The sequence below is a fragment of the Phyllopteryx taeniolatus genome, chromosome 7, assembly GCF_024500385.1.
Source record: "Phyllopteryx taeniolatus isolate TA_2022b chromosome 7, UOR_Ptae_1.2, whole genome shotgun sequence".
NCBI lineage: Eukaryota > Metazoa > Chordata > Actinopteri > Syngnathiformes > Syngnathidae > Phyllopteryx > Phyllopteryx taeniolatus.
Genome location: NC_084508.1, coordinates 2,924,381 through 2,937,124, shown reverse-complemented (window position 1 = coordinate 2,937,124; position 12,744 = coordinate 2,924,381). Strand labels below are relative to the sequence as shown.

The 12,744-nt window shown below is 44.4% G+C and overlaps 1 protein-coding gene across 2 annotated transcripts in view; it reads left to right on the top strand.

Annotated features, from left to right (window-relative positions):
- Positions 1-12,744, top strand: part of tgfbr3 (transforming growth factor, beta receptor III) — a 59,625-nt gene that overhangs the window by 39,166 nt on the left and 7,715 nt on the right. For both annotated transcript variants that reach the window (XM_061778330.1, XM_061778331.1), the window contains 10 exons: positions 906-1,092; positions 2,034-2,196; positions 2,612-2,759; positions 4,298-4,487; positions 4,814-5,106; positions 5,187-5,342; positions 7,367-7,510; positions 8,078-8,269; positions 9,372-9,635; positions 10,822-10,936. In XM_061778330.1, coding sequence (XP_061634314.1) covers positions 906-1,092; positions 2,034-2,196; positions 2,612-2,759; positions 4,298-4,487; positions 4,814-5,106; positions 5,187-5,342; positions 7,367-7,510; positions 8,078-8,269; positions 9,372-9,635; positions 10,822-10,936 — 1,852 coding nt within the window. The remainder of the gene's footprint in view (positions 1-905; positions 1,093-2,033; positions 2,197-2,611; positions 2,760-4,297; positions 4,488-4,813; positions 5,107-5,186; positions 5,343-7,366; positions 7,511-8,077; positions 8,270-9,371; positions 9,636-10,821; positions 10,937-12,744) is intronic.

Here is a 12,744-nt window from a genome sequence, read left to right as displayed (position 1 = left end):
GTACAAATGTACATATTTTGTAACAAGTCAAAAATCGAACTTAGGTTTTTGCAAACATCCAGGATCATTTCTCTGAGTCTTTAGTTTCTTTTTAGTGCTTTTTTCTTTTTTTTTCTGACTTTTAAACAATCTACTTATTTTCTTATAAGACTTTGGACAAATCTATAATTTGTAAACATCAAAAACCCGACTTAAGTCCTTGACGAACCAAGCATGGATGCTTGTTAAATCAAAGACAGCTTAAGAGTCTTCGGCGAACCAACATATTCGCTTAAACGTCAGAGAAAATTTCCATCTTTTGTAAACATCCAAGACAGCGAAACTCTTTGATGGCCCAACAATGTTTGTCAGCATCAAAGACAGCTTGAGAGACGTACGGACATATTTTTGCAAACCAAAAATCCAAAGGCATTTGATGAACCGAACGTACGCCTCTCGGAAACATCAAAGACAATCGAAGAGTCTTGAATGAACTTGAACGTACATATTCAATGAAACATCAAAGACAATTTCAAGACTTCGGAGCGCGTAAGGTTCCTCAAAGAGAGGCTAAATGTCGTCTCACTCCCGCTGTGTTCCCGTCCCGGAATGCGACGCCGGTTATTTGTGAGATGGAAAGGAGTGACGTTTGAACGAACGAACGAACGAACGATGTTTAACTGTGTCAAATGAAGCGGGCGGCCAGGCCCAGCTCCAATAAGCGACGAACGAACTAAATGTTCCTTCTTGTTATTTTAAGGCCACTGCCTGTTTTTTGGACTCTTTGTGGAAGATTTTTTACCTGTATATATTGCATCCGAAAAGTATTCCCAGTGCTTTGTTTCTAAGCTTCCTCTGTATTCATATTGACATGATGAAGTCTTTATTTACTCCAAACATATGCCGTGTTTTCCTTCCTCCTTAAGGTACCGGAAGGGTCGGAGGTTCGCTTCCAGCCGGGAAACTTCTCGCTCTCCTGCCGGGTCCAAAAGGAGCTCCTGCTTCCCCACGGCAACGAGCACCTCCTCAGCTGGGCCCAGAAGATGTACGGGGCCGTCACCTCCTTCTCCGAGCTCAGGATGACTCAAGATATCTACATCAAAGTCGGAGAAGGTGACATTCCCAGAATTCCTCAACGCGTGCCTGCAGAGTTCCAGAAGTTCCTTTTGAAGGCCCTGGCATGCTGTGTGTTGTTCACGTAGCGATATGAAATTTGGTCTGTGTCTATCAGGAGTAAACCCACACAAAAAGAAGCCATGGCTGAAAGGTCAAAGCAGGTCAGTCGTTTTGGTTTGAAGCAACCAGTTGCAGGGATCCGTCAAAGATGATCTTATCCTAGAACTTCAAAGGAAAAGGGGGAAAAAAAGATCATTCAACTCCCAAAAGCCACTTTCACTTAGCAACATGAAATTTGGTCGGCGTGTCTATCGTGAGAAGACCCACAAAAAAGTCTCAAGAAGCCATTCCTGAAAAGACAAAGGATGTCAGCCATTTTGGTTTGAATTTCCAGGGGTCCTTCGAAAACCATCTTGAATTTGAACCAATTTGAATTTCCGTCATTGCGTGCGGATGCGCCAACCTTTCAATTTACCGAAGGTTCATTTCGCCAAATGAGGACGCGTCGAACTCTTCACGCTCTCTTCAGCCGCTCTTTGATGCTGAAAAAAACGCAACAAGGTTTGTTTGCCGTTAGCGTGTCACGTCAAACCAAAGCTCAGATGACGACCCGGGGAAAAAGCGGAGGGGTTTAAATCTGGACCAGATGCTAACCTTGCTCCTTTTAACCTGAAAAAGCCCTCTCACACACAGAAACAAATACAAAAACATACACACACAAAGACAGATTCATACACAAACACTCATAAACACAAACAGGCAAACATAAATGCGCACACGCACGAAAACACAGACATACTGTATGTATGCATGCACACAAACTCACAAAAGTCACTCAACAGAGACAGACACACAAACACTCGGAAACACACAACTCACGTGCGCACACAAATACACACCCGGTGTTAACATGGAGTAACCGACGTGTGTTCTCTCAGATCCTCTCTTCTCTGACACGTGCAAGATCGACAACAGGTTCCTGTCGCTCAACTACCTCGGCGGCTACGTGGAGCGGCAGGCGTCCGCGGGCTGCGTGCTCTCCGCCGGCCACCACGAGCGGGAGGTGCACGTGGTGGAGCTGCAGGCGCCCAACTCCAGCAGGTCGGCGCGCTCTCCGGCCGCGGTGCCGTAATGCCACACCGGACGCGTATATGGCCGCTAAATATGTTGCTAGGTTACATTTCAATCGAACGCGCATCATGGAAATAAAGCATCAAATATATCATATGTAGCTTCAACATTTAGCGGGTAACGATGGTACATCAGCGTTATCTAGAACAAATACATAAATACCTTAGAACGTGTAAATATGAAGTGTAGAAGTGTATACAACATTAAATAGGATACATTAGAATTGTACCGAGCATTAAATATGTAACGACGATAACTTATGGCATGGCATAGAACATTTAATGTGAAGAAGATATGGTGCATTAGAATTGTACAGAGGATGAAATATTTGACTTAAGAGGTGTTTGGGCACAAAATCTGATGTTGGCGTCGTGTTGTTGTCTAGTGCGTTCCAGGTGGAGGTGATCGTGGAACTGCGACCGCTGGAGGACGACGGCCCACTCCACCGTGACGTGGTCCTGCTGCTCAAATGTGTCAAGTCGGTCAACTGGGTCATCAAGGCCCACAATGTGGTGGGCAAGCTCACTGTTGTGGTAAGTCGTCCACCCCACCACAAACGCCCAAGTACAGAGGTACCATGACTTGAGAAGGTCCCAACTTACAAGTATTTCCAGTTGCAGGCCGTCGATTGGTCGAATTTTTTATTTATGTATTTATTTGTATGCTTCTGTTTCAAGCCAGCTTCAAATCCGTCGCCACACTAGTGAAATAAAGATGAAAAAAAAAGGGAACAGTTAAGGTATTGGCACTAAACCAGCACACGAATACTATAATAAGTACTAGGGTTGCACGATGAATCGAATTTTAATCGTGAGTTGTTTGTAGTTTGTGACCGTGCACGACTGACCAATGGTCAAGCAGAATAACGGAGACGATAATTGACAATTCACTATATTGACGACTGGGATTTTTTAAATGAAAAATCGGTGCTTCTAGCCTAATGTTATTGCATTTTACGTATTAACTGTATTTGCTTTGTGATTGCACTTTGTAATAGCATATTTATTCAGGTAACCCTTGCTAAAGTAGAAATTTTTTTGGGGGTACATTTATTTTTGATTATAATCTATCATTTATTCTTATTCAAAGATTCATTGGGCACTGAAAACTGTCACATAGTTTGTTAAAAAGTAGTGCAACAAAAATAAAGATTTCTCCCTAACATGAAGAATGATTGCGACTAATAGTCGTGATTACAATATTGATCAAAATAATTGCGATGATCTGCGATTGACTGGCGACCAGTTCAGGGTGTGCCCCGCCTCTCGCCCGAACATAGCTGGGATAGGCTCCAGCACGCCCGCGACCCCGTGTGACGACAAAGCGGTACGGAAAATGGATGGGTGAAAAATTATTATCGTGATTATTATTTTGGCCATAATCGTGCAGCTGTAGTAAGCGCAGTGATTACACTTCATACAAGTTGTTGAATTCTTCACATTCCCTTTTATTAGACTGTTTTTCTGTATTCAAAATAAGTAACCAAAAACAATTTTGGTAATTTAATTGTGAAAATAGATATGATTTCCGGACCAACCCCGCAATAGGTGAAATCCGCAAAGTATCGACCATATTTTTAAAAATTTATATTATTTATACATATTTTAACTCTGTATGTACCTCGGCCATACTCTATTAAACACTTTTTATACTCTTAAACACCTTTTAAACTCTTAAACATAAAATAACGCACAGTAGCACTGTACACTGTGTACATTTTATTCCTTGTAATATGTGTTTAAGGGAATTTTTCTTTTTTTTTTTTACAGTTTTCATGTTTTGGGCTAGGAGGCGTTTATTTTACCACAAAGAAATTACAGCGCACATTCTTAATCCCGTGATATGGTGAATTATGTGTTATATGAATACAGGGGGGGGGGGGGGGGGGGGGGATCAGCAATGCACTGAATTAGCAATAGGCGAACTGCGATAAAGCTAGGGAACACTGTACAAGTAAATTGAGCTAGGAGCCTAGTCACGGAACAAATTCAACTCGTAAGTCAAACCACCACCAAAACTGAATATGAAAAACTGAATCGAATATGAGACGAGAAATCTTTTTTCCACGCAGGCTTCCGACAGCGTTAGCGTAAGTTCGGGTACGGAGAGGCTGATGCAAGTGTCCAAATCCCCCAAGCGGCGCTTACCGTCCGGGCCGCAGGCGCTGATCCAGTGGGCCGAGGAGCACCGCTACGGCCCGGTCACCACCTACACCAACACGCCCGTCGCCAACCACTTCAACGTCTGGCTCAAACAACGAGGTAACAAAAACGTTAAATACATAAGTTACATTAGAGTTAGTGTTGCGAAAAGTATTTGGCCCCTTTTGAAATTCTTTTTTTGGTGCATACTTTCCCTACTTTGGTGTTTAAGATCATCAAACAAATATATATAAATATCAGACAATAACAATAAATAACCCCAGTAAACATAAAATGTAGTTTTTGAACACTTTTTCACGGCGCTGCATATATAAAGTGAAATATTTGTGTTACAAGTTAGCTTCAAATATGCCGCCACTTGAGAAAAGTGGGGGGGGAAAAAAGGGGAGTCATGAAGACAAGCTACCACTGCGTTTGTTCTCCAGACATAGTGGACCTCGCGGAGAGCATGCTGCCCCCGGAGCTGACCATCCTGCGCGACCCCGGGCCGCCCCCCGGCGGACGGGGCTGGGGCTCCCCGCGCCGCTCGGGCCTGCCCTTCCCGTTCCCTCCGCCCGTGTCGCAGGGCCTGCCCTACCTGCCGCTGCCCTCCCTGCTGGACGAGCGTCCCTGGGAGAAGGCGGAGCCCGAGGAGCACCGGGCCGTCCTCAGCGTGGGGTTCGCCGTTCAGTGCCAGGACGCCAGGATGGTGGTCAGCGTCAGCAAGGAGAGCCTCCAAGTGAGTACATAACCTCCCTGGACTTTTGATTAGGTACACCCCCCTGAAGCAAAATGTCATTGTTATCGTCACGTAATTAGGCCAAGGGCTTTGCGCACGCCAACCTGACGCTTCAAGACCCACAATGCAAAGCGGCGGTCAACGCCACTCACTACACGCTGGAGACGCCCCTCACCGGGTGCCAAACCACCGTTTACCCCCTGCAGGGAACCTCCAACGCCCTCCACATCAACACCGTGAGTCCGCCGCCGCCTTGCAATATCGGAGCTAGGTCCGTTGAATCGTCTGGGGATGATAATACAGTTGGGCTCTTTTGATCTATATTCCCGAATACCATTTCCTTTTAGGGGGAAAAAAAACAAAAACTTTTTTTATTTTATTTTTTTTTTTTTTTTGAACAGTCATCATTTTTATTCTTGAAAAAAAAAATCTTTTTTTTTTTTTTTTTTTTTTTTAGTTTGACTTTTTTGAGGAATTAAAAATGATTTTTTTCCAAGAAAAAGATGGAACTCTTGAAAATAATCATAATTTGATTTTTTTAAACAAATGTTGCATTTTTTTATTTCAAGAAAAAGGTTCAACTCTTTCAAGGATAAAGCCATATTGTTAATGAAAAATAACAACAACAACAAAATAAAAAGTGTACAATGCAAGAAAAAAGTATCTTTGGGGAAGTGGGGTTTATTTTTTATTTTTAAACAAATAAATGTCAACGTGGAGTAAAATGTTACGTTTGGTTCGACCTCTGTTATCTGCGTTATGGTGGAAAGCATCCCGGATGTTTGCTCATCCTGCTCGCCGTCTGTCTGCTGCAATTTTCACAACTCGGGCGCACTTCCCAGCGCTGCTTTTGTTAGGCATGGATAAACTTTGAACTCTGCTCTAAAAGAGATGAATTATCACTGAGTGGATCACCCATGACCACCTCAGGGGGCGTTCAACTCGACAGGAAACTGGAGAATTCCTCGAACGTGTCGTCTGCATGACACTGATTTGTCATCAGTTTTTTTGTGTATTTCATTTTTTGACTGACTGAAGGCGACATAAACATTATAACAATTAATAAACCATAAAGAAGGCTTATACAGTGCCGTGAAAAAGTATTTGTTTAAGATCATCAAACAAATGTAAATGTATGACAAACATACCCCTTGTAAACATAAAATGCAGTTTTTAAATTGTGGTTTTATTTATTGGGGGGGGGGGGGGGATCTATTCAAAGCTACATGGCCCTGTGTTAAAAAGTGAATGCACCCCTTGTTAAATCATAAATGAACTGTGGTTAATCACATTTTTTGGAAAACTGAGTTCATTTTCAGTGACCACATCCTGATTACCTCCAGAACTTCTCAATCAAGAAGTCACTTAAATAGAATCTGTCTGACAAAAATCAAGTTGGCCAAAAGAGCAAAATGCCACAATCCAAAGAAATTCAAGAACAGATGAGAAATAAATTGACATCAGTAAGCAAAGGGTTACAAAGCCAGTTCTAAAGCTTTAGGATTCCAGCAAACCACAGTGAGAGCCATTATCCTTAAATGGAGAAAACATGGAAGAGCTGTGAACTTTGAAGAATGGAATTGCCTTCAAGAATACCTCAAGAGCAGGAAAAAAAATAAAAAATCAGTATAATTCCAAAGACTTTTGGGACAATATTCTATGGACTGACGAGACCAAAGTTGAACTTTTTGGAAGGTGTCTGTCTTGTTACATCTGCCTTACAGTAAATGTAACAAAGCATAAAAAACACAGAACAAAGAACATCATACTAACGGTCAAACGTGGTGGTGGTCGTGTGATGGTCAGGGGCTGCATTGCGCGCCTTCAGGACCTGGACGACTCGCTGTGATTGATGGATCCATCAATTATGCTCTTTACCAGAAAATCCTGAAGGAGAATGTTCAGCCATCAGTTTGTGACCTCAAGCTAAAGCGCACTTGGGTTCTGCAGCAGAATAACGATCCAGTCCGGAACACACGTCAGGTCAACTTCTGAATGGCTTAAAAAAAAGTTTTGGAGTGGCCTCGTCAAAGTCAGGCCTTGAATCCGATTGAAATGCTGGGACCATGACCTTAAAAAGACAGTCCACGCTCCAAAACGTTCCAGTGTTGCTGGGAGAGTGAGCCAAAATATCTCCACGGAGATGTGAAAGACTCATTGGCAGTTATCGAAAAGGCCTTATTTCAGTTGTTGCTGCTGAGGGTGGCCCAACCAATTGGCACTGTAGGATAATTATTTTTTTTTTATTCCTCCATATTAGGTTCTGATACGTCACGGCGAGTCCAAGGACGGGAGCGGCGGCCCCCTGGAGTACGAGGACCAGGAATCTGGGGAGGTCCTCTTCCCCAGAGAGACTGTAAACCTCGAAAGGATGCCACCCAGAGATCAGATGTCAATCATTAGAGTAAGCGACTCCGAAACAACTCCAAATAAAATCCATTTTTCTCATTTTTAGTGCTCTAAATTTCTCTTTCCTTGTTGTTAGTATTCTTAGGCCATGTAAATGTCCTAAACCAAAATTGGCTGGATTTCTTTTTCTCTTTTTTCGAAGGTTCAGCTCCCAAAGCCACTTTTACTTGGCAACATGAAATTTGGTCGCACAAAAGTCTCAAGAAGCCTTGTCCGAAAAGACACAGGCAGTCAGCCGTTGGTGCTTTCAAGCAGCAATTTTAGGGTTATTTTGGCGATATTATTTTGTTTATTTTGCCTCTTTCAAAGGCGAACTCCTACAGATTTCGGCCAATTTCTGCCAAATTCAAATACGTCTACTTGACGGTAAAGAATTATAGATTTCGTTATTGTTATTGGCCAATCGATGCATGACAGCCAAGTTTGCTGACTCTCCACAATGAGATTCATGTGCCCCCTACTGGCAGAAATGTAATGATGTGCCAATTTGAACTGAAAGAATGTCGCTGGATCAGCACAATGTGATCTGATGTTTATCTTGTCTTGTAATCTCTCCTGCCAGTTCAACTGCACGTACCGTCAGGAAAGCAGGAACAGCCCGGGCGCACCGCCGCCAGAGAAGGTCCCGGGCAGCGGTGCGGCTCGGCATGTGGACATGACGTTCAGCGTGGACCTGTACGACGCGGCGCCCTCCGACCGGCCGTCCCGCCAGGCCTTCAACACCGTCTCGCAGAACCAGCCGGTTTTCGTGGAGGTTTGTGCTCGTCTCGTCAACTCGCAACGCTGACTCACCGAATGGCTCGAGTTGAACGTCAGTAGCTTTTTTTTTTATATGGCTCCGTGAACTGCGTCATCTTTTCTCACAATCACGACACACACTTTGTGTTACCCACTGCAGCACACCGACTGTTTCTCTGTCCGACTTCCAACGTGTTGCCATTTCCCTCCCTCATAATCAAAGTGGTCACCAAACTAATCTTCATCTCAATTTAAAAGTTGTGTTCTCAAATCCAATTTGATGCAACGCTGCCATCTACAGGCATATGTTAGTCATCCCAGTGGTTTACGAAACTGAATTTCACAGACACGCTGGGCGAGACCCTCTTCTTCCGTTCAATAACATACTTGACGAATATATTCGTCAGTGGCAGTAAACGGTCGGATTCCTGTTGATGAGTGAAAATAAAAAGTCAGCAGAAAAAAAAAATACTCAAGTTAAAGTACCGATACCTGAAAAACCTACAGAAACAAAGTATTTGTTCTTCGTTCCTCTCGAGCACCGCTCGCTGGTTCACCTCCTCGTATCCCCGCAAATATTTACTCAGCGGAGGTCAAGGGAGGTGGCACGCAGCGGCCTTTGAAGCAGTGATTCATGACGCTATCGGCGGGAGCTAACAGAAGAGCTCTTGTGTGTTTGCCGCCAGCTTCTTCCCCGTCAGAAGTAGCACCGTGCTGAGAGACCCACCTCAGGACACAAGGTGCACTCGCACCGAAAGCGTCTCCTTTGTTTTCTTGAACGGAACTCTCCGATGAGTTCACCGGGGCCTTTGCTAGCCTGTCAGAGTGTGGAAATAATTAGCTGGCTGCTATATGATGAATATCAAGTGATTTTTGTGGCTGTTGTGAACATTCATAAAGTGCAGCCTTCCCTTGCAAAAAAAATAAATAAATAAATAAATAAAACGTCTGGAAACTTTTCAAATCGGTCTCTCAAATCCATCCCCGAAAAAATGCGTTTCCGCGTTGATGTGTGCCCGTGAGCGCGAGACAAACGGCAGCTTATCGTGCCTCGTTTGCAACTCTTGGACGAGAATAACTAAATGGACAAACGTTGGGTGTTCTCTCTCACCTTCCAGATCACGTCGACGTCAGCCGACGAGGATGCGGGCTTCAACATCCTGTCGTGTTTCATTTCGCCCGACGCCAACCCCAACGTGGAATCGTCCTACTCGCTCATCGAGACGGTTTGCCCCACCGACAGCTCGCTGCGCTTCCGTCACGACGCGCAGACAGACAAGAAGAGCTTCGGCTTCACCTTCAACTCCCACTATAACACGTCGCGGCTCTTCCTGCACTGCAAGATGGCGCCGTGCGCCTACACCGAGCCTGGCCTTGCACCGGTATGCACCCTGACTCCCCCTGGTGGCAAAATGTTATGTTAGCCACTTCGTAGCCACTTCCCGACTTGACTTGAGAAGTTACAACAGATGGACTGTACCATTTTTATCGAGACGGGTTGACTCTTGTTACCCTAAGAAATTACGATCCGTCACATTTTTTAACGCTTTCAAACGAAAGCAACAAAATTGGAATAATAGTTCTCATTGTTTACCCCCAAAAATTCTTATGACTCAGAAACCCCTTTCATGTTGCCACACAACTTTTTCTGCGTCACTGGTTTGTGTGAAAGGTACCGACACTGAATGGGTGGTTTCAGTCAACCTGTGAAATTGATGGCTTTCGAGGGTAGTATCAAAAGCCCCTTTAAAAGTCAAATTTGCCAACTTCGGAATTAGTATCAGAAGCCCCTTTCAGACTAGGTTTTGAAGCCCAGAGGTTTCTACTTTTTCCCCGTGTCACTGGTCCGGCCGAAACGTACCACCATAAAATGTGGTTTCACAGTCGACGCGCAAACTTGCTGGCTCCGGAAGTAGTGTCAGAAGCCCATTTCACGCTGACACTTGAGGCGTGAAAGTTTTGTTTTCCGTGTCGCAGGTCCAAGCGAAATTGGGGTGCCAAAGTTAAATTTGGCACGTTCAGAAGTAGCAGTAGTGTTAAAAGTGACTCGTGAATTTACCGCCTTTGGAGGAAGCGTCATAAGCCCCTTTCATACTGCCTATTAAAGTTGGAGAGTTTCTGCCTTTTTCCATGGAGATGTTCTGTGTGAAACGTGCTGGGACGGAACGAGAGGTTGAAGTTGACCTACGGCTTTCCCGGATTTGTAGGAAGTATCAGAAGCCCCTTTCACACTGACTTTTGAATGGCTGGAAATCTGGTGTGGGTGAAAGGCACCGACACTGAATGAGGGAGTCAACCTATAAATTTGGCGGCTTCGGAAGTAACAAAAGCGAAACGCCGGAAAAGGGGTGTGGAGTTTAATACCCGACACTCACTTCTCCCACAGTTTTGTTGAAAGCCATCGCCCTGACAACTGTTTCATCCGTTGCACAACTTTTTGTCACCTCTGTGTGAAAGGGGCTAGCGGCAGTTACTCCGGAAAGATCCAGTTCGATTTTCACCTTTTGGCCATTGTTGTTGTGTTGTGCCGTTGACGCCGCGCGTTTGTGTTTGTGCCTGTGTCGTCAGTGCGTGGACGCCAGCTCGGCGTGCGACTCTCTGCAGATCGACGACATCGTGAGCATGATGATGAACGCCGGGACCGGCAGCAGAGCTCTGATCGTGCTGGACGGAGACACGGCAGGTCAGGACATTGTAAACCTGTGACGTTTGGGGTTTGGGCTTCCTTGTGGAAAAAGGGGGAAAGTAGTAATAAGTAGTACGAGTAATCCTAATTTCAAAAGGTATGTCTGTGCAAAATGTCCAAAGTTGGCAAAGTCAACTTGCCGTGGAAAGTTTACCAGAAGCTTTCCGCCCTTTTGAGACTGTTCAGTTGTTCAACTTAACATTTATACCTCAAACAAATTTGAGGTGCATGTGTCAAAGAAAAGTACTTTTCTTTACTCTACTACTTTTACTTTGACTTCCCTCCAAGATACTTGGCCCTACGCTGCTTTGCTGTACTTCGACACTACTTGGTTTGACTCTACCCTGCTTTGCTTTACTTTGTTTCAATTGACTTTGTTTTGCTTTTCTGTACTTTTACTCCACGCTACTTTTACTTTACCTTTAGTCTAATTTACTCAACCCTGCTTTACTCTGCTTCGCTTGACGTCATACTACTTTACTTTTACTCTACTTTTACATTACTTCCTGCTACTTGACTTTTACTTTGCTTTGCTTGTACTTTTTCTTTACTTGACTTTGCTATACTTCTACTACATGCTACTTTTACTCCAATGCTACTTTAATTCACTCTAGTCTAAATGACTAATGACTGTATCCTGCTGTATTTGCTTTAAAGTACTTTCACTTCACGCTACTTTCCTTTTATTTTACTCTGTTTCAATTGACTCAACTACTTTCACTTCACGCTACTTTTTTTGCTGCTTTACTCTCCTTTTTTTCGGCTTTACTCCACTTGACCGTACTTCACTATAGTACTCGAATGCGCTTTAATTCCAGGGCCGAATATGTAATATATAGTCGCTGTATATTTAATGGCATATTGGTGCTTTTTTGTAAAACACAGTCAAATGTCCTGTATGAGTGTGGACGTTGTGCTGTGTGTGTGTGTGTGTGTGTACGTGCGTGTGCGTGCAAGCGTGTGTGTGAGTGATAAGCATTGCGTAGTCAGAAGTGAAGTCACACGACCGCGAACATCACCTCCCTCACATCTGCTCCTCATTACGAGTCATCATCCGTCTGTTTACATCCACCATTTGTACACAAGCGTGTGTGTGCGTGTGCTTGCGTGCGTGCGTGTGTGTGTGTGTGTGTGCGGCTGAGGCGCAACTTTTGGCTGCTAGCTCGCGATGAGGGAGAGCTGGAAAAGAGGGAGTCATAGCAGCACTAAGCTCCAGTTGTTTTCACTTAGCAGCTTCAACTTGCCCCCCCCCCACCCCCCACCGCCACACACACACACTTTCACCCACCTCACTGCGTGTGTGCGTGCGTGCGCGTTAGTCCTTGAAGATCACTCCTTATTTAGCCACTCATCCTCTCCGTCAGCGGGGAATCTGAGACCCCCCGAGGTAACGGCCGTCACCTTTTGGAGTGGCCCGCGTGATGATGTCACTAGCGCCCCCCCCCCCCCCCCCGGAGAGGCGTCAACGTGACTCGATTTGACTTTTGTCTTCTTTGCTTTATTCTATTGTAGTCTTTTCTATTCTTTGCATCATGCTACTTCGCTTTCCTGGTCGCTGCTTTACTCCACTTTACTTTACTTCACAACTTCACTCTGCTACTTTTAATTTGACTTTGCTCGACTGCTTCGATTTTTTTTCACGCTTTTCCTTTACTCTGCCGAACTTTTCTTGGCTTCACGCTGCTTTACTACTTTGCTTCGACTCGACTTTTGATTTTCTCCACACGGCTTGACTTGACTTTACTTTGCTTAACGTCACACTACTTTACTACTTGACTCTACTTTGCTCTACTTCAAGCTAATTT